Source organism: Falco naumanni, chromosome Z, assembly GCF_017639655.2.
Source record: "Falco naumanni isolate bFalNau1 chromosome Z, bFalNau1.pat, whole genome shotgun sequence".
Taxonomy (NCBI): Eukaryota; Metazoa; Chordata; class Aves; order Falconiformes; family Falconidae; genus Falco; species Falco naumanni.
The window spans coordinates 18,317,633-18,338,186 of NC_054080.1; the positions used below are offsets into that span (position 1 = coordinate 18,317,633).

The window sequence follows — 20,554 nt, forward strand, 5'->3', positions numbered from 1 at the left end:
CCAGGAGAATTAGTTCAACTGTAATGTTGAAATAATTTTGTTACATTGCATGGAAGAGCACTCCTTGCAAAAGGAACTCAAACCCTTTGTATCACAGTATTGCAAACCAGCTATTATTCTATTGAGTAATCGATTTGTTTGCTTTCTCAGCATTTCTGACTTTTGAACATGCATTAACTCAAGAGAATGGTATCTGAATTTATGTCCAGTTTATCATGTTCTTCAGAAGACCATCTATACTAAAAATGAATTAACAGCTACTTCACACAACTGTTGCAGTACCATAAAAATGCAAACATGCTTCAACTTTCCATTTCAGTTACTTTTCATTTTAAGTATCTATGGCTGAATACCCAGGCTGGACAAACAACTTCTATTAAAGAGGAAGACTTGCTCTACAGAAAAATCAGAGTTAAGGCTGACAACAAAATCCCAGCTAGCTGAAACACTAACTTTAAACCACCAATGAAATCTTTATCAAATCTGATTAAAACCCTTTTCACTTTCTTAATTCTCTGACCAGTTTGCCAAATTATTCCCTCTTGCCTTTCTTCTTTTGAGAGATTCTGTAATTCACATTCAGGAAACTATCAAGGTTCACAAAAAGTGTTTCATTTTGCTCAAAAATAAAGACATTTACCTGTCCACTTCAGTCACACTTGTTTCGCTTGCGTTTATTGGGCTGATAAGTATTGGGGCTGGTAGTAAGCGTTCTGAAGTTTGCTCCAACAAAACAGATGCATCAAACTCTTTTGAGTCAGCTGGGATTTCCACCAATGTTAAAATGAATGTCTGTTCCTCCTCTGGACATCTATGATCATTGTTCACTACTGTAATTTTTTCAGGGAAATAAAGAAATAACAAAAGTCTATTATTCAAGTTTGAAAGTACATTGTTCTTTTCACGCCCTTCCTACCTTAAGTAATTAAATTTTAGCAATCATTTCTCCACGGAAAAAGGCACTGGGGAGAGTCTTGAAACAATATGCTTCCTTTCTTCTTAGAAGAGATATGCATCGTCACCCCCTCGAGCCTACTCATTGCAGTGGAGTCCTGATTACCGCCAGAGTGAAGAATATTAAAAATGCCTAGCTGGAATGAAGTTTTTTAAATGGGTGTTCTAGCATTAAAGAACAATCTGCAGTTTAATTAAACTTGTGTAAGTGGTAATCAAATGGCCCTCTGCCTTTAATTGCAACTGTCAGGTATTAAGAGTTACTTCTTTAAATGGCAGGAATCTGCTGTTTTGACAGGGAACCCAAGGATTTTTCCCCTCACTGCAGACTTGTCAAACAGGACCTAAGAAGCATAGTCTTGAATTTAATAAATGAAAAATATAAATAATTTAGTCAACAGATAGACATTAACAGATAACTCCAACGGCTATCCATTAGAATGAATTTAAGGAGAGAATATTTGTAAAGTTTTCAGAAGATGGAAAACAACAGTGCTGCTCCATTACTTAGGACAGCTCTTGTTCTTGATGATGTAAAGCTGCTGTTATTCCAATCTCAACTCACTTCGATTCTTTATCTAATCAAAGATGATTTAAGATGCTTCACCCCAAGATCCTTGCAATAACAGAGCATAACAACAGGACCAATACTTCTTAGAGATCTATCTTTTGCACATGCTCAGGAGTTACAACTTTGGACTGCAATTTCCATGTAAAGTAAGTATTCTGGGCTTCTGACACAGTGATTTTTCCCCACGCTTTGGCCAAGTATTGGTTCCAAACCAGTTCCATTTCAATTTGTTTTAAGGAAAAGCTGCCATCACCTTCATACCTTTCAACATGTCTAATCAGTTAGGCATTAATCTGCTGACTCACTACAGCTACAGAGAAAAGCCTAATTGTCATCTCCCCTCGTCTTCCCTTCTTCTTTTCTCTCCTGCTCCACACTTGCACAGTCCAGTCTTCCCACTCACACAGCTCTTCACACTGGCATTCGCTTGACAACTTCACAAGCCACTATAGCTTACTAAGCCTATGGAAAACTACACCTGTTCTCTCCCTCTGTCATGTTCAACTTTTGATGGATAAGTGAGTCAGAGGCTCACAAAGGGCTCTAACCGCTACTAAGCATAGCACAAGGTAAGCAGCAGAAGCTCGCAGGATGGAGAAGAGAGCAAGAAGTTTCCCTTCCACTGATATTTAAACTTAAGGAAGTGTCATTCAGAAAGTTCTCATCTAGTTTGTGTTACTTAAATGTAATGCTAAGAGGCTAGGGAAGGGAATGTACTTTGTTGTAGGTCATTATGTTTGTTAATGAAATAGATTGATCAATCATGTCAATGAAAACATTTTAAAAACTTTTTAAGTTTGTCTTTGCGTAACCACAAACTACACGAGTGTGGGCTTTTGCTAACTTAAAATAATTAGCACATTATACCTGAAGTCTCTTCTGTGCTGCTCACGCATGGTTGTTGAGCATCCTGAGCACAAGCTTCACTCTAGAAATAACACATTTGAAATAAAATTAGTTAATAAATCTGAGAAATAACTCTAGAAAACAGGTAAGAAACAAACTATGTAAAATGCTGAAGGAGCTAAAAAAAGTATCTAATGACATCATCATAATTGCATTTGTCAGCTTTTACTTCTAGCTGTTCTAGGTTGAAGGACATTAACCTGACAAAGACAAGAAACACTTGAGCAATGTAAAATTTATATACAGATCATTGTCTGTACTGATGGTTTGTCAAAATAAATTTATACTTCCCACAGCACAACTCTGTCAGAGATGACTCACACCATAAATTGCTCAGTGGCACTAAGAGAACAAATTCCCCCAACCATTACAAAACCACCGAGTGCCAAAGAAAAACATTAAGCTCTGCAACTCATCTACCCCTTTCCTTTTGTGGCATGTACCTTTGCTAAAAACAGGAATACTCTTACTGCAAGCTGCCTCTTCTCATACTCTCTGTCAGTCCTGTACGAGCCAAATCGGTCTTGTACCTTATTCTAACATGAGATCAGCCTTGACACATCAACAGGTTGCACTGGGGAAATGAGCTACTACCTATCAGCCGCCCACCGTAACTGCACATACACTAATCTCAGGCAACACTAGAAAACCTAAGGGAAGTGAGAATGAACCTTTCTTTCATGAAGAAATAATACTTTTAAAGTATTAAAAAGTTTGTTTAATTATTATCTTATTAAATTTTTAAATTATTTTATTAAAATTTAAAGTATTAAAAAAATACTTCTTGTTTATACTAGAACAGGGATACACAAAACACAGCAAAGAAACAGATGTGAAAGACATACTGTTTGTCCATAATAATATACATGTAAGACACTTAACTGGGTTTTGAAATAAAAGGGAAAGAGCATAGCCAAGGATGTAATTTGTTTTAAACAAAGCAAATGAAGGCAGCAGTGAAAATGCTGTGTCCAGCAGTGACATTTTAACAACTTTAATCTAAATAAATATAACACAGTAAGAGGTCAGACTGAATAAATACACAAGTGTCGTGGTTTAACCCCAGCAAGGAACTAAGTACCACACAGCTGCTTGCTCACTCCCCCCTGCAGTGGGATGGGAAGGAGAATCAGGGGATGGTGTGGTGTGTGTATTAAAATTCATGGGTTGAGATAAGAACAATGTAATAACTGAAATAAAATAAACTAGCAATGAAAAAAATGTAATGAAAAGAAAAGGAAGAGAGGAATAAAATACAAAAGGAAAAAAATCTAAACAAGTGGTGCACAATAAAATTGTTCACCGCCTGCTGACTGATGCCCCACCAGTCCCCCAGCAGTGACTGGCCAGCCCCAACGAACCCCCCCTAATTTGTACATTCAGCATGATGTTCTATGGTATGGAATATCCCTTTGGCTAGTTTGGGTCACCTGTCCTGGCTGTGTCCCCTCCCAATTTCTTCTGCCCCTCCAGCCTTCCTGCTGGCCAGGCCTAAGAGACTGAAAGTCCTTCACTTAGTAGAAACATTACTTAGCAACAACTGAAACATCAGTGCGTTACCAACATTGTTCTCATATTAAAGCATTACACAGCATTACATCGGCTACTGAAAAGAAAATCAACTCTATCCCAGCCAAAACCAAGACGATGAGTCCTCGGTTACTTCTTCCATTACAATTCTAAAAAATGTCTCAAAAATTTGCCAATACATTGCTGAAATGCTATAAACTGAGGTTTGCAATGATAAGATTGTCTGAAATATCAAGTTTGGTTATATCTTTGCAAAAAAGAAAGTTTCAGTCACCGGTTGAAGTACGAGGTCTTTAAAATGGGTGAGTATATTTGCATTAAAAACCTCTTCCTTTACAAAATTTCAAAAACTGCGAACTCTAGACTATAACTAAATTAAGTTCTTTACCTGAGTAAAGTCAATTGTGGCTCTATCGTGCTCAGAAGAACAAAGATTTTGCTCAGGAAGTCCATCCACAGAACTTTGACCTGGATGGTCCTCTAGATGAAGGTGAGATTTTTCAGGTTTTGGTGACGCAGTTACAGGTCTTAAATCTCCTGAATTTCCACAAGCATTTCTCATCCTTTTTTCTGTTCTGTAAGGTATATATCTAGTTAATTTGAAACCAATTGAAGGTACCCTGAGCATGGGCTACATTTTGTAAGATTATTTTTTTAGTATGACAGTTATATAGTTGCAGAGAAACAGGGCACCTGTTTAAAAACTGCATCATTCTACTAAATAGAATGCATAATTTTAGAACAAGTCTACATAAAATATTTCAGGGAAAAGCCTCCCTAACACCACTAATTGAGACTTTACTACTAAAAGCATGACCAAGCAGGAAGCCTTACAAGCTCATTAACATTTCCAAGTTGTTCAACTCCTTAACATTTTGTTTCACATACAATTTCATGGGAGACAATTAAGCAGCATAGGGATTACTAAATTCTGAACCAGCAAGCATAAGTTGATGTTTTACCTCCAAAAGCTGTAGGACAACATGCAAGGAGAAAAACCTTAAAAACAAAAAGTCTAAACTGTACACTTCTGTGCATAAACACACACTACCTGTAAGCACACTGTTTCCATCACAGACATGTACTACACATGCACTTCAGCTGCATATTTTAAGAGACTTTAGGAATGAAGTCAATATTAACTGATGATTCTTCCTACCTCTCAGTTTCATCTACTTGCTCGGTAAGTTCCATACTTCTAGTGGCAAAATCATGAAGAACTGAAGAATCACCTGCAGCTGGTCTGACCTGTTCTAGTTCCACCTTCTGCATTTCTGCGGTACCTCTCAGGGTTGTATACTCTAAGATATATAAGAATAAAAATCACAATAGCATTTTGTGTGTATGCATATATATATGTATATTATTTTTACATAGAAGTTTTTTATATTAAAATGCATATATGTGTAATGTGTATATATAAACACACTACAAAATTACTAAAAATATTGCTTTACATATAGAGATGCATATTTATGCCTTACATAAGTAAGAAATATACACATATCTCATCTTGCCTTTGGTATGTTGTGCATTTTGCCAATGACTTGAAGGTAACTAAGAGTTTGAAGACCATTTTTTTTATAACTGTTTTAAAGAATGCTAAAACAATTCTGTATACCTCCCATTCTGGTTTTAATAAAAGGGAAAGACAATAATAATAGAAAAAAAAAGTACACTATATTATACTGTATTTTTGTAATTGGCAGTCCAGTAATTTTATGGCTTTCCAGGGAATTTAAGACCTGCACTGAGAACATGCTACTCAGATTACATTTAATTTTATACTGAAAGGTATGCTTATTTGTATCATAAATGGATGCCCTACATTACAGTGATGATGCATAATTAGTGAATATGAACAGAAAGTGAAGGCTTTCAGCTTAGTTTCATTTCTTGATGAAATGTAAATCCATCAGAAGAAACCATTTTCAGAACCCTAGGATAAGAAACAGGCTTACCACTTTGAACTTGCTCTAGTTGTTCCACAAGTACATTTGTATTAAATGGCTTCTGAATTACATTTTCATCTGACCTCAATACTCCAAAGGCTGGCTCAAGCTTCAGGTGTCCGTCTTTTGTCAGTCTCATACTATTCACCATAGGCAAAGAGCTATCACTGCAAGTAAAAAAGGAAAAATGCCATCAATATTCTTGATTTTTGACAGTTGGTGCAGAAGAGGCAAGAGAGATGGAGTAAATGAGACTACAAAAAGCTGAAATACAGGCTGCAGCTGATAGAAGAGACAGAACACTATTTGGCAGAGCAAAAATAAAAAACGTCTGGGAACTGGAACAGGCAGGGATACTGCAAACTAGGATATTCCTTATCTACAGAAAAAAATGAGTAATTGAAATATTGAAGATGTACAAGAAGATCAGAAATTTAACACTCATCACATGGTAACAAATTCTGGTTAATAATATAATAAAAGAACCACTGGACTTAAATTAAGGTATCTTTGACTATAATTTTTTCCGAGAGTTAAAAACCATAAAGAGTTAAAAACCATAATGATAGATCAACCAGTTCCTTTGTTCTGAATCTTTGATCTGCATCCCACAGTAGCAGTGACACTTAAGCAATTTGCCTTGGCTTAATTAGCTGTAAAGTACTTTGGGAAAATCAGCTTGGTAATTAACAGTGATCCATACCAACTAAGTCTGAATATTACTTTCTCCCTCACCAGGGTAAACAACTTCAGGAGTGAAGAACAAGTTCTACATCCCCAATATTATACACCAACACTTCACAAAAGTCATAAAAGAAAGATAAGAGGGGTTTTCCAGATTACATACAAAATTACATAAACTGAGAAATGTTTGGTAAAGCAAGACTGCTTGCAATTCAATAAAAATACCGGAAATAACCTAGCAAAACTAAGCAGTGTCAGAGGATCTCTCTCCCTAAAGAAAATGAAGTAGTAATTTAACCTGTTATCTGTAGCATTTTTCTCAAAATATTCTTCAACATCTATTCTTGTGCCAGTGCTTTGATCCTCTAGATTAATGCTGCTTCCATTCTCAGGTGGGACCAATTCCTTGGTAGAAGTGTCTGAAGACAGTAAATACTGACTAGAAGTTGTATTTTGTTTGGAGTAGGCATGGGTTATAAGGCTACTGGCCATGTCCAACTCATCTTGAGTGGGTAAGATGTGTGTCCATTCTGGTTAGAACAATAAACAGAATAGAAAAGCACAATTTAAAAGACTCAGTTTGGCATGTACATAAAGCTATTTTACACATGTTCAGCTTCAAACCTCATTTCACAAAGTCTGTGTTATCCAACGATGCAAACTCAAACCCAGGTAAATGCAGTCCTAGGATCACACTTTTGATAGTAAGAATGTAACATTCAGCCAATGAAAGCAGATAATAAATTCTAAATAAGTCCATTAAAAACTAAAGTAAACCCAGGTAATTTCAGGTTGTAGCTAGTTAGGTGATAAAAAGCTATGCTTCACATTAAAGGCCTGAGTTATGGTTATTTAAGCCCAATTCCTTTCTTCTGTCCAATCTATGTGACTAGGTTAATTCAAACATGTCCATCCTAAAACAGGTCTCAGAAACATCTTTCTAGCACAGTGATGCAGTTGACAGCACCGAGTAAGGTGCCTTACTTTTTCCAGCCAACCTGCACCGCCTAGTTTGACTATGCATTACCATCAGCAGGACTAAAAGCATAAAAGTCTTTTGACCTCCTACTACGCAGCAGCATACGGAAGAGTTTTGCAGCCACTGCTCCATCCCTTCTTAGGTGGGCCCAGAAAGTACAAGCAAAGCTTTGTCCCATAAATCAGATCATACCTTCAGCGCTTGTTTTTAACTGGAACATTGGATCACCCATTGCAAGTAAAGTCATGGCAGCTTCAGCGCTTCCATCATTAATTCCTGCAAAGTTGTTAACAAACATTAAAAGTCAAAACCACATTAACAAGAAATCCACTTACTGATATCCAAAAAGCATTTGGCACTACCATCAATACAGTGGAGTATGTATTTTTTTAAATCGTTGCCATTCATAGATCAAGATGCTTGTTGACAAGACAGCAACTTTCATCCACTAAATACAAACTACAAAAACTATGTAAAAACACTGAGCAGCAACATTATTCCCTTTAATTGTGTACTGGGTAAGGTGGCAAGGTGTTGGCAGCAGCAGGGGCTACCTTGGACACAGCCAGCTCTAACTGACCCATCACAGGACACAGCTGAGCCTGTCAGCCAAGAAAGTGTCACCTTTGGGAAATGTATCTAAGAAAGGGAAGAATGTTGCAGAGCAGTGAAAGGCGAGGGGGAAAAGTGTCAGAAACAACCCTGCAAACACCAAGGTTGATAAGGAAGGAGGAGGAAGAGGTGCTCCATGTGCAGGAGCGGAGATTCCCCTGCAACCTATGAAGGACACCTTGGTGGAGCAGGTAGATACTCCCTAAAGCAACTGCGCCCTGTAGAGGACTCATGGTGGAGCAGAATTATCCTGAAGGATTGTACCCCATAGGAAGGGCCCCACAGTGGAACAGGGGAAAAGCATGAGGAATAAGAAGCAGCAGAGATGAAGCGTTAGGAAGTGACCACAACTGCTACTCCCCACCCCCCTGCACCACTTGTGGGGTGGAGGCAGAGGAGTGGGAAACAAAGGCATGAAGTTGAGCCTGCAAAGATGGGGAGGGATTTTTGTCTTTGTTTCTCACCATCCTACTCTATTTTGTTTAGCAACAGATTAAATAGAGTTTTCCCCAAGTTGAGCCTGTTTTGATTTGTGATCTCCTTATCTTTATCTCAACCCAGGAGCTTTTCCATTTTGTTTTCTCCCTTCATCCTGATGAGGAAGAGGAGTGGGAGAGCAGCTGGGTGGGCATCTCGCAGCTAGTCAAGGTCAGCCCACCATAAATGGGAAAGAAAGAGCTAACAGTTTAATCACAGAAATCCATAACCTATATAGTGTTGATCCATATCCCAAGTTTAGACTCCCGCTTGCTAATCTTTATCCAGAATACATCCCTTTGCCTATCACTAACTGGTCACATCCAACAAAACATTTCCAGTCTCCAAAGCTATTGTACTGAAATAAACTGAAAGAACAAAGCAGACTTCCCCTCCTTCATCTGAGACAGTAGCTCACTCAATTTTCAGTGGGCTACATCCTAGGAAGATGTATTTAAATTTAGAAATGAAAGTTATTCTAAAAATTAGTAGACCTGTAAGAGTTGTACCATCTCACATGGAAAGGATATTTGCTTCTGTAAAACTGGGATCACAGTCTGTCACACCTGCTTTTTTACCAGTTGAGGACATCTAAGTCGGAGACCACATTGTTGACAAAGCTATGAATCTGCCCACTCTCTGTATCACACAGTCACACATCAAGAAAGCACTTGCAAAGTTTCCTCTTCTGGTACAACTAACCAGCATGGGAAAGCGATAGGCTATACAAAAGACACATTCTGACCCTGGGAAACAGAACCTTGCAATACTTGACAGAGAGCAGTAGAAGACTACTGATAGAGAACAGTAAGAAAAAAATTGTTTAACTTTCTCCAAACATAAAAGCATCCAGCATCGCAAGAGCAGGTGTTTTTTATAAGGTATATAAACTTCTAGCAAGAATAACTACATATTGGTAGCAAGTTAACGGGAAAGATATGAACAAGATTGTTTCATATCTACCTTTGTCCACCTCTGGATTTTCATGTATGGTTGTTTCCTTAAATAAAAAGAAAAACAATATCAAAGTTCCATATAAAATGACTCCAAAATTTTAACTTAATGCTTATGGGCAAGTGCTCTGCCCAAAGGTTACCCTGGCTTTGAAAGAGCATTTTAAAGGCTAGCAATATTTACTCACATAGCTTTCCCATAGCTGTGTCCCTCATATCTGTGTGGGACAAGTAAGAGCCTATTAAGCTATACTGTTAGAAGCAGAAATGGCAGACACTGTTGACATAGCTTTGTATGTGCCATGAAACAAACAAACAAAATTCTTACTGATGTTAAGGTGTTTACTTTTTCCTCCCTCTGTACCATTGGCTGGACAGATGCATGAGAGAGACTTTCAACATCAGTAGCCACCTGCACATCTGGTATATTCACAGATATTTCCAGCTGTAAAAATAATTTTAAAAGTATTTAAGTTCATCAGCCCCAAAAGAAAATCTGTCAAATGCAAATTTTTTTAAGTCACACATACTTATCAGATCTTGAACACTTACCCAAAATCAAGTCTTATATTACATACTTTCTGCTTTAAGGCGGCAGCAGTTGTATGAACTGGAGGCAGAAATAGTAGTGCTGCTTCTAACTAAATAGAAGCATGAGACAACCTAAGACCTTGTTTCTAGTTGGTTACTACTCTACCAGACTAAGTTATGTGGCTGAGCTCTTTCATGGTGGCTATTTACCTCAACTGTGTTTTGTTAAATTTTCACACTTTTTCTGCTTTTTAAGTCTGCAGGAAGGAAAAACAGTTCAGCCTTTTACCAAAGTAAGAGGAGGGAATACACACTCCCACACGAAGACACCTACCCATCCACCATTTTACCTGTAATTTTTTTTTCTTCTTTAACACCGTCTTTTCATTTAGAACTTCAGACACTTGACATTTTCAGAAACGAGGACTTCAACTTTGGCAGAAAGGTTACAATATTACTGATGAGGTTCTTAGGAAAAGCACTGCTCAATCTGGGTAGCTTTCAAAGGCTTGCACTTTTACAGATACTTTCCAACTGATCTATTTAAATTTGGTAACAGCTGAGTCCTCAGGTATCTAACCATATCCCTTAGTAGTACTCATGGCTCCTGTGCGTTAAAGCAGGAAACATGAGGATCGTCCCCACACATAACATATTCCACATCTTTGAAATTAAGGGATTCAGCAAAACTTTCTGTGAAGCAACTTAGTTGTCCATTATTGTTCTAGAGCAGGGGTCCTCAAACTATGGCCCGCAGGCTGGATACGGCCCCCCAGGGTCCTCAATCCGGCCCCCGGTATTTACAGAACCCCCCCGCCCCCCCCCCGCCAGGGGTTGGGTGGGAAACCAAGCAGCCGCAGATGGCTGCCTGCCACTGCATCCGCGCCGGCCCCTGGTTAAACAGTTTGAGGACCCCTGGTCTAGAGCTTCCATCTAGTGCTTTGACTGAGCTTTCAATTCTATTGCTGTTTCACCCATAGAAGAGAGACAGTGTGATTAATTCAGTAGACAAAAAAGCAGAATTTCAATGGGAGAAAAGAGGAAGATGACTGGTAGTATCAAGGAAGAACTGGAGTGAATGGAAAGAGGTAGTGACAAAGATCTGAGGCATGAGACAAAGATCTGAGGCATGAATGGAACAGGTCAGATAAACAGATTTGGAAGGGGGGGGGAATGTGTAAGAAAAAAGAGCTGTGAAGACACAGCACTGAGATAAAACAGGCTAGAAGGGACAAAAAAACCCCAAAGTTGTCACACTGAACAATAGCGGGGGGGGGGGGGGGGGGGGGGGGGGGGGGCGGGGACAGGACCAGAAAAATGTCTAAATAAGCACAATGCCTTTCAAGGCCTTGAACAGAGTCCACTGATACCAAAGCTCAACAAGTTCCCTGATGACAGAAAAGTGTGCCAGTTCCTCTCTAGTGACTGGTCTTAATAGATATGATACCAAGTCTTGTTATAGTCTTATAGTCTCAAGTTTTATACTAGTCTAAGAATACAATTAAAACATAGGCCTGTACCCTAGGCTTAAAGTTTCCAACTCTGCAAGAGGTCTATGGAAGAGTCAAAATGCATAGCTTTTGCGGGAGAAAAAAAATAACACAAAAAAACCCCTGACAAAAGTATGGATGGTCTCTCATGGACAGCAGCAGGGACTGAGGCCCATAGACTTAGCAAAGTAGGAACATCCCCAATTGGACTGCAGCCCATGGAGGACCCACCCTGGAACACTGAAAAGGAGTGGAGTGTGTTGCCATATCAAACTCTACAGCCTGAACCAAAAGGACAAGGGCTGGAGATTTTAATGGATATACATTTAAATTTTTTTAAACCCATTATCTGAGTTGTATGCTCTAGTAAGTACAACATGAATTGAGGGAAGACAAGCCTCACAAGAAACCAGGCAAGTGCAGCAGTGATCAACTTGAGCTGGCTTTGGTGCCCAAAAACTCAACACAACATGCTGCCTCTCCTGAGCAACCATGTAATATACAGAGCCCAAGTCATGGACTAAATCGCTCAAAGAACATTTGACAGACATTTTAAGGGGGTGGCTCACAGACCAAGGGAATAATATCCATGTATATATCAAAGGACAGGAGGAGAAGTTGTGGTTAATAAGGATGTACTGTATAGTGTAGGACATGAGCATGTTACAAATGGTATGAAATAAAGGGTGAAGATTGTACTGGGTGTGGCTGGGATGAAGATAATTTTCTTCATAGTAGCCTACATGCTGCTGTGTTTTGGATTTATGACTACAACGCTGTTGATATCAAACCAGTGTTTTTGTACAAGCAGTGTTCAGCAACAACAACGCCAAAGCTTGTGTTTTCCTACTCTTTGCCCCAGCAAGTAGGCTGGGCTGGGCAAGAGGACAAGAGAGCACACAGCTGGCACAGTTGACTCAACCTGAACAAACGGATATTCGCTATGATATGATTCCTTATTTTGCTTTGCTTTCACAGGCAGCTTTTGCTTCACCTGTTAAACTGTCTTTGTATTAAACCATGAGTCTTACCCTCCTTCTGTTTCCTCCTTGTCTCACAGGACAGGAAAGTGAGCAAGCGGCTGCACGTATGCCTGGCTGCTGCTCAGGTCAGCCCACCACACAGCTGAAGCTTCTTAGTGAGGGGTGCTCCACATACATAAACATATCCCTTATTCTCTCATTTCCTAACACTCAAATGTAAAACTGAAACGCTCCATTTGTTCCACACTGGGCCTTAAAACATGTAGTACGCGTGGTAATCTATGCCTACATCCACTCCCAATAAACAAACTGGTGAGCACCCTGCAGACCTATATACAGTTTGTAAACATAACTGGACCTTCAGCTGAGGTAGTATTCCATTCAAAACCAAATATATGTGCCAAGTAACATCCCTGCTACTCTCAACACCATTCTTAATGGATCAGACTAAATTGTGACAAAATTCAAGTACTTGGAGATGCAATTATGGTAAAAGCTGTATAAACAAACAAAACAAAGGTACGTATGCAGAACCCAGCTACATGATACCTCCTCCATGGTTTCCTCTATCTGAACAGGAACAGGTTCTGGAGATCGAAGACCTATAGGAACAAATACTGGAGCTTTGTTTACTTCCTCTGGTGGAAAGCATTCATCTTCATTTTCAGGCTCAAAGTCATCTGCCTCCTCCTCCTCCTCCTCTTCTTGAGAAGCCCAGAGGGTCACCAAGGTTGTCTTTGAACTTCTGTGCTCCTTGACAGATTTCTTTCTATGTGTAATTGTCAAACTTTTGCCTCTAGGAGCACTCAGTTTAACTTCTTGCCTTTGATTCCCCTTCTCACTGCAATCAGCCTCACATTCAGAGGCAGAAGCAGCAGCAGTTCTTAGCTCTGAGACATGCTTTGGCAGCTCTACCCATTTTGATGACCTTTTGGACTGCCTTCTGAAAAACAGAACAAAAGCATGATTAAAAAGCAATTAAGTCCAAGATGTTCCAAAAATAAAATTAAAAAATCAACGAATAAAACCTGATCATTGTGACCAACAATACAACCTATTTACTTCCTAATGTATAGTGACAAAAATGCATCCACATGCCATTTAATCAGAAATCCTAATTTCTTCATGTATGCACAAAGTACTGATGGTAAATGTGTATTGAGCAGTTTCACAGTGTTGGAAAACTGCACAATCAAATTTACAAAATACAGAATTCTTTGATTAGAATTAATTAATTCTAATGGTTAGGCTGAATTAACTTTAATATGGAGGGATGTGGAAATCACATGCTTTTTGCAGCATGGAAGCATTTCCAGTTCTCTTTTGCTACAGCTATACCGGAAGCCCCAAACTACGATAGTTTAGTTGATCAGACTACTGTCTAGAAACTAGAACTGTTAGATGATAACTAATTATCTGCCCCGGTTTCTCAGACAGCAATCACTTCAATAATCAGTGGCTTACTTTTCCCTCCTCAAAATGATGTGCACAACCACTCTGCGTACCGAAAGTAATTCTAAGCTTCCCCCAAAAAACATTCTCCTTGATAAACTGGCAGAGAGGGAAACAAACAGCAGCAGAGGACACTTCCAGCACAAAGTTTCTGTTTAGGTTAATTCCACAACCCCTGTGCCCCCCACCATAGGTACTTCAAGGTCCTCCCTTTAAAATCAGGAATTTCTGTTGAAACCAAAGGTGAACCCTGGGATGGGCTGGTGGGAGTGCTGGCTGTGTTCATTTTATGAGACTGCAGGGCACGGTAAGATATCTTCAGATAGCAGACACAAGGACTAACATCTTGCATGCAGTCACATAACACATTGCAGAACTATGGCTAATGATTAAGTTTTTAAAACAGAAACCAAAACCTACCAGTTGAGCTTACAGGCCAAAATTAGTTGTTTTACCTTGTGAGATTGTCTGAATCTTTTTTCTGAGAGGTAGAAAGCTGAAAATCATCTTCTTGTTCTATTTGAGTCTCACCCTCTGCTGATCTTTCTGAAGACTGGAGTCTACTATCCTGCCTGATTCTTTTACAAGATGTTTCTTCACCAGAGTCTGTAAAATTGTGTTTTCTTGTAGCCTCTGAGAAGGATGCAGCTTCCACTATGTTACTAGAGCTTTGCTGAACAGAGAAGACAATTACTACCATATTAAGTCCCAAACATTTTTAACTGGTTTTGGCAACAAAAAGATTCAAAGGACTAAGTTTGAGGTTCTTGAAAACATGCTCAGCTGTCATCTCTGATAGCTTAGAACATTCTTCTCCTTTTTAATTTCAGGCTCGACAGCAGAAGCATCATTAGATGGTATTATCTATGATGCCTGAGTTCCTAGTGCTGCTGCTAGTTAATAGACTAAGGCCATGCTCAATTTATCAAGCACAGCAACTCTTCAGAAGCTGGAAAGATTAATAGGTAGTTTCAAAAAATTATTCATTTAAAGAACAATTTAAGGGATGGGAAAATTATTTTTTATGCCCTGGGAACAAACTAGGAAGAAAAAACTACCCTAGTTTACAGAACAGCGTTTAAGTATTATTAAAAACAGACACACAGAGAAATGTATCACAGAACATAAAAAACATCAGCAAGCACAGTTCTGTCAACTATGGATACTTGGCTAAAATAATACGTTAATTGAAAGATTTTAGTGATCCACCTAGAGAACAAGGAGCACCAGATTAACTTGGTTGAGGTGTCACAACTTTAGACAGAGAAGGAAGTAGTCTGGGCTAGGTTAGGTCTGTTGAGCAAGTTTAAGCAGAAAAACGCCTGAACTTTGTTCACATACCTTTCGACTTATAAGTATACTGACATGGATTTTACATAGTATCTCATGTTAGAGAGCTGCCTTAATTTTCATTTTTTAATGAATAATAGACATTAAATTAACTGGTAACAGTGTTAGTACGTGTTCATGATAATGCAGACTTCTGACTATATAAACTGTTAAACGTAAGACACCAGTGTATATTAAATATTCCAGTTTTTAAACTCCAAGTCCATTTATTCAGCATCATTTGCAATAGTGAATTAAAAAGAAAAAGAAAGAACCACATTAACCTTTCTCAGCCATATAGTGGGTTTCTATGCTGCCACCTATGGTTCAGAGAGCTTCAATACAAGAACTGAGGCACAAAGTGGCTCAAAACGCATGATCAGTACTTACCAACGATAAACCTGTTTTTTCTGACACCAAACACACTTCTGCACTTCTGTTGCCAGCATTGCCCTCTTCTCTGTTTTCACCTTCTTCAGGATAATCTCTTTTTCTGGTAACTCTCTCTAGGTTTGGCCTTGGGTTCCAGTGGGGTTTTCCCGCTTCATAAAAATGTTTTGTGTCACTCTGTTTACTTTCTTCTCCAGAACTTAATTTAACATTGGACCTAGGAAAATAGTTTTCAACTTTTACTTCTCAGGAACTACAAAATATACTTAGCCTTGACTTATATCAACTATTTAGTAACTTCCAGCTAGAAATGAACTTAAGTGTTCTGCATTTTTATCTTTTTAGTTCATGAAGTTTAAAAAAACATAAAGGAAGAAAAAACAATGCATAAAGGAGATAATTTTGCTTTTCTGCAGTAGCAGACATTTCTGATTACTTTTGGACAAGTCTTTTGGAATGAAAACAACATTGTCAGGTATAGCAGAAAGTTTCAGCAATACCACCACAGGTCCCCAAAATTAAGCAACCACAGGAACATTATAATCATTAGTTCTAGTGCTTAACTTGATACCGCTTTTAAACAGGATGAAATTCTTAGATCTGTTCAAGCACATTCAGACCAGTAAGACTGAAATCTTGGGCTTTGAAACTGATGTCTTGGGAAAGGGCAAGAAGAAGGATCCAGGGAACTACAGGCCACTCAGCCTCACCTCAGTCCCTGGAAAGGTGATGGAACAACTAATCCTGGAAACCACTTCCAGACACACAGAAAACAAGAAGGTGGCTTGGAATAGTCAGCATGGATTCTCATGCAGAAGTCACAACCGATTTGATTACCCTTTACAATGAAACAACTGGCTCGACAGATGAAGGGAAAGCAGTAGATAGTGTCTACCTCGACTTCAGGAAGGCTTCTAAGACTGTCTCCCCTAACAGCCTCATAGGGGAGCTGATGAAGTGTAGGCTAGATGAGCAGACAAGGAGATGCACTGTAAACTGACTGAATGGCCACGCTCAGAGGTCTGCGATCAGTGGCACAATCTAGCTGGAAGCCAGTAACTAGGAGTGTACCCTATGGGGCCAATACAGTGTCCAATCCTGTTCAACATTAATGATAACGATCTGGATGATGAGGCAGGGTATGCTCTCAGCAAATTCACAGATGAGACAGAACTGGGAGGAGGGTGGCCAATACACCAGAGGGTCACGCTGCCAACCAGAGAGACTTGGACAGGCTAGAGAAATGGGCTGACAGGAACCTCATGAAGTTCAACAAAGGGAAGTGCAAAGTCCTGCACTTGGGGAGGAACAACCTCAGGCACCAGTACATGTTGAGGGCCACCCAGATGGAAAGCAGCTTGCCGAAAAGGACCTGGGCATCCTGGTGGACACAAAGATGAACATGAGCCAGCAATGTGGCCTTCATCAAAGAAAGCTAATGGTATCCTGGGCTGCATTAGGAGAAGCATCCTAATTAGGAGAAGCCAGAGGTTGAGGGACATGATACTTCCCCTCTATTCAGTGACAGTGAAGCCACACCTGGAGTTACTGTACTGGAGCACCAAGAACTGGTCACAAAAGAGACACAGACATACTGGATAGAGTCCAGAAAAGGACTATCAAAAGTAAAGGGACTGAAGCATCTCTCCTATGACGAAAGGCTGAAAAGAGTTGGGACAGTTCAGCATGGAGAAACAGAAAGCCTGATGGGGATGGATGAAGAAATCTCACCAATGTATATAAACACCTAAAGGGAAGGTGTAAAGGTAGACAGAGCCAGGCTCTTTCCAGTGGTGCCCAGTGACACAGCAAGAGGCAACAGACATAAATGAAACAGAGGAGATTGCTTCTGAACATCAGGGAATACTATTTCACTGTGAGGGTGAGCAAACACTGGGACAGGTTGCCCAGAGAGACTGTGGAGTCTCCGTCCTTGGCAATATTCAGAAGCTGCCTGGACATGGTATTGGGCAACCAGCTGTAGATGGCCCTGCTTGAGCTGGGAGGATGGACCAGATGACCTGCACAGGGGCCTTCCAACACTCAGCCATTCTGTGAAATTCCACCATCACAGAAACTAAAATGACTGTAAGGGAATGCCCCTGTTTTGTTAGCACAGAGACTCTGGGATTTCAGTGTAAGTTTTGGAAGACATTTTAAGCACAGGTGCAGAGACAGATGGGAACCAGAAGCTAATTTTAGAAAAGAGCAAAAGTAAATTGATTTGAGGCTGTTTGTCAGCTTACAACATAACCCAGAACAGTTACATTGTAAATGGCACTATCTGTCTCACACTGATGTACATAAACAGCATCCCCTCCAAAGAACCAGGACACTGCACATCATTGCATGAATTTCTCCTGCTCGAAAGAAGACACAGAATACTTCTTAGAAAGCAAGTTCATTTTATGTTACTGTACCTACCATGTCCCAATTACAAGTGAGTGCAAATGACAATGCTCAGTCTTCCTTTCAATGGTCCACATTTGTAGTGCATGGTACCCTAATAATGTATTACTGAGAAATTCAGACAGCTAAACTCTAACTACTTTCTTCTGCTCTCACCTGAAAAGTATCTTCTATAATGGAAAACAGCCTTGAGAAAAATTCTGCTAACTCTTACATTACTTCAGAATGCCACCTAGTGACCTTCACAACATGTAGCATATAACAACCAGTACAGCTCAGAGCCCACACTTCAAAAAGCAAGTGCTGTATGAAAACAACTGGACAAATACACAAAGTTTTTAAAGAGCTTTTTTTCCTTTGTCAACAGCTAACTTTACCTTTCTGTGGTATCCTGAATGTCTCCTACAGCATCTGTAGATAGATGATCTTGTTCTAGATTTATGTCTATATTGTCATTCTTGGCCAAATTCCCCACAAACAATACTTCCGTATCTTCCTAGGATTTGAGAAAAAAAACCCCAACAATATTAGCACAAAATACATCACCTGTTAAATAAAGCTGAGACAAAACATCACTTAAAAACTTCAAAGTAGTTTATGGCACCCATCACTGTTCTTTGCTCCTTTAGAGAAGGTATTTATCTAATAAAAACAGATACTGTAACCAATATAGTCTTCCACGAACAACCACCAAGGCGTTCAGAAGAAACCCAGAAACAGAAATATGGCATACAGGTAACAATTAATGTATCATGAGCATGACTAAAATTTCAAAGTTTAAGTGAAGCCTTTAGATTTGCTAACAGAAGTCTATATATTATCAATGTGTCATTAAACAGAATTTTAGAAGACCTCATATTAAACAATAATGTAATTCTTACTAGTCCAAAATTAATTTATGCATTTTAAACAAGCTTGTTTAGATGACTTAAGAACAGTCAGTGCTAGACCAAGCACCAGAAAGTATAGTCAGAAATATCTGAACAGAATTCTTACTTTTGAGGAAAGAGGCTCCTCAGATTCTTCAGCCACAAGCAGATTCTCTCCTTTATTAGCTTCTTCTTCAACTGAAGCACCAAGATGTTGTGCCACTAGAGATTTTTCACTACATTCTCTTTCTAGGTTTGGTCTAGTTCTCTGACATCCACGCCTTATGAATTGTCCTGGTTTCAGAGCACCCAGTTTGCCTTCTTGGGAAATGGATTTTTCAGCACTAGTGAATTTAAAGCAAACAAAAAATAAAACACAAACAAAAAAATTATGTTACTGCGCTTCGTTGGGAGGGGAAAAAAAGCAATTCTACGTTCATTAAGTTCTGAATCAACACTTACACAAGAGGGTTAGAGACTGATATAATTTTCTTGATTGTAAACAAAATGGTCTTTTCTCAAATATATGTTTCTCATTCAGGGCAGTTATGGTTTAACATGAGAGAAGGATTAACAGATTTCATTGCCAAGGTATTTTTAACATCAATAAAAAAATTTGTATTGCTAACCATACCAGCATCAAAGTATCTGCAGTCTAATATGTACTTAAGATCTTATCTTAAGAAAAGTAGCAATAAAATATAACAGCACAGTGGGATCAATGAAAGACAGATCTCTGACAATTTTCAAAATTTATGTGTTACAGGTATGATCACTGTATATGCAAATACAAACACAATAAAAGAAAACCTTGGTCAAAAAGAGCTATGAGTTCATACAGATCAATTATGTACCAGATAAACAATGACAAGCAGTTCACCTCAACTTAAAATGTGCTCTGAAAACATGGGAAGAAACTGCCTGTAGGCATTGAAAATTAAACACTGAGGAAAGACAAGTAACAAGGAACAAAAGAATTGACACTTGCAAAGGTATCTCATTATGCACCAGATGAAAGCTTTTCAAATGTGATTTTGTTAAACTAACCTCACCTGTTTTGTTTGCACAGCGTGTCTTCAGAGATACAAGGCACCTGAGGCACTTCTTGTTCCTGCTCCTCTTTGCTCAGTACATTTGCTTGACACAATCTAGCTTCATTTTCATCCTTTAATTTGCAATAAAAAAAAAGCATGAAGAGAATCAAGCAAGTTTTAAAAACAGATGTGTAATTTATAAAAAAAATTAAACTACAGCTCCCTGTGCTATCTTTCCCAATCTCAATCAAGAAAAGAATCGAAACAAAATACTTTCTCAAGTGGAAAAACCTTTGAAAACTGGACGTTGTAAAGCACACCACAGGCACCTCCAGGCCATTATAAAGATAACCTCATACCCAGGCCTTATTAGTTTTACTTCTGTATTTGCCACACTGGTTCCACAAAGAAGCTACGCAAACACACCCCCTCATCACTTCAGGTCTGTG

At 39.0% G+C, this 20,554-nt stretch overlaps 1 protein-coding gene across 5 annotated transcripts in view; it reads right to left on the minus strand.

Moving 5' to 3' along the window:
* BDP1 (B double prime 1, subunit of RNA polymerase III transcription initiation factor IIIB) overlaps positions 1–20,554 on the minus strand; it is a 54,619-nt gene that overhangs the window by 7,449 nt on the left and 26,616 nt on the right. For all 5 annotated transcript variants that reach the window (XM_040579271.1, XM_040579273.1, XM_040579270.1 and 2 more), the window contains exons 23-37: positions 20,124–20,236; positions 19,199–19,415; positions 18,580–18,698; positions 15,794–16,010; positions 14,530–14,747; positions 13,172–13,565; positions 9,947–10,063; positions 9,629–9,665; positions 7,769–7,852; positions 6,896–7,127; positions 5,923–6,080; positions 5,121–5,262; positions 4,350–4,536; positions 2,393–2,453; positions 641–830 (exon numbers count right to left, since the gene is read on the minus strand). In XM_040579271.1, the coding sequence (XP_040435205.1) occupies positions 641–830; positions 2,393–2,453; positions 4,350–4,536; positions 5,121–5,262; positions 5,923–6,080; positions 6,896–7,127; positions 7,769–7,852; positions 9,629–9,665; positions 9,947–10,063; positions 13,172–13,565; positions 14,530–14,747; positions 15,794–16,010; positions 18,580–18,698; positions 19,199–19,415; positions 20,124–20,236 (2,486 nt within the window). The remainder of the gene's footprint in view (positions 1–640; positions 831–2,392; positions 2,454–4,349; positions 4,537–5,120; positions 5,263–5,922; positions 6,081–6,895; positions 7,128–7,768; positions 7,853–9,628; positions 9,666–9,946; positions 10,064–13,171; positions 13,566–14,529; positions 14,748–15,793; positions 16,011–18,579; positions 18,699–19,198; positions 19,416–20,123; positions 20,237–20,554) is intronic.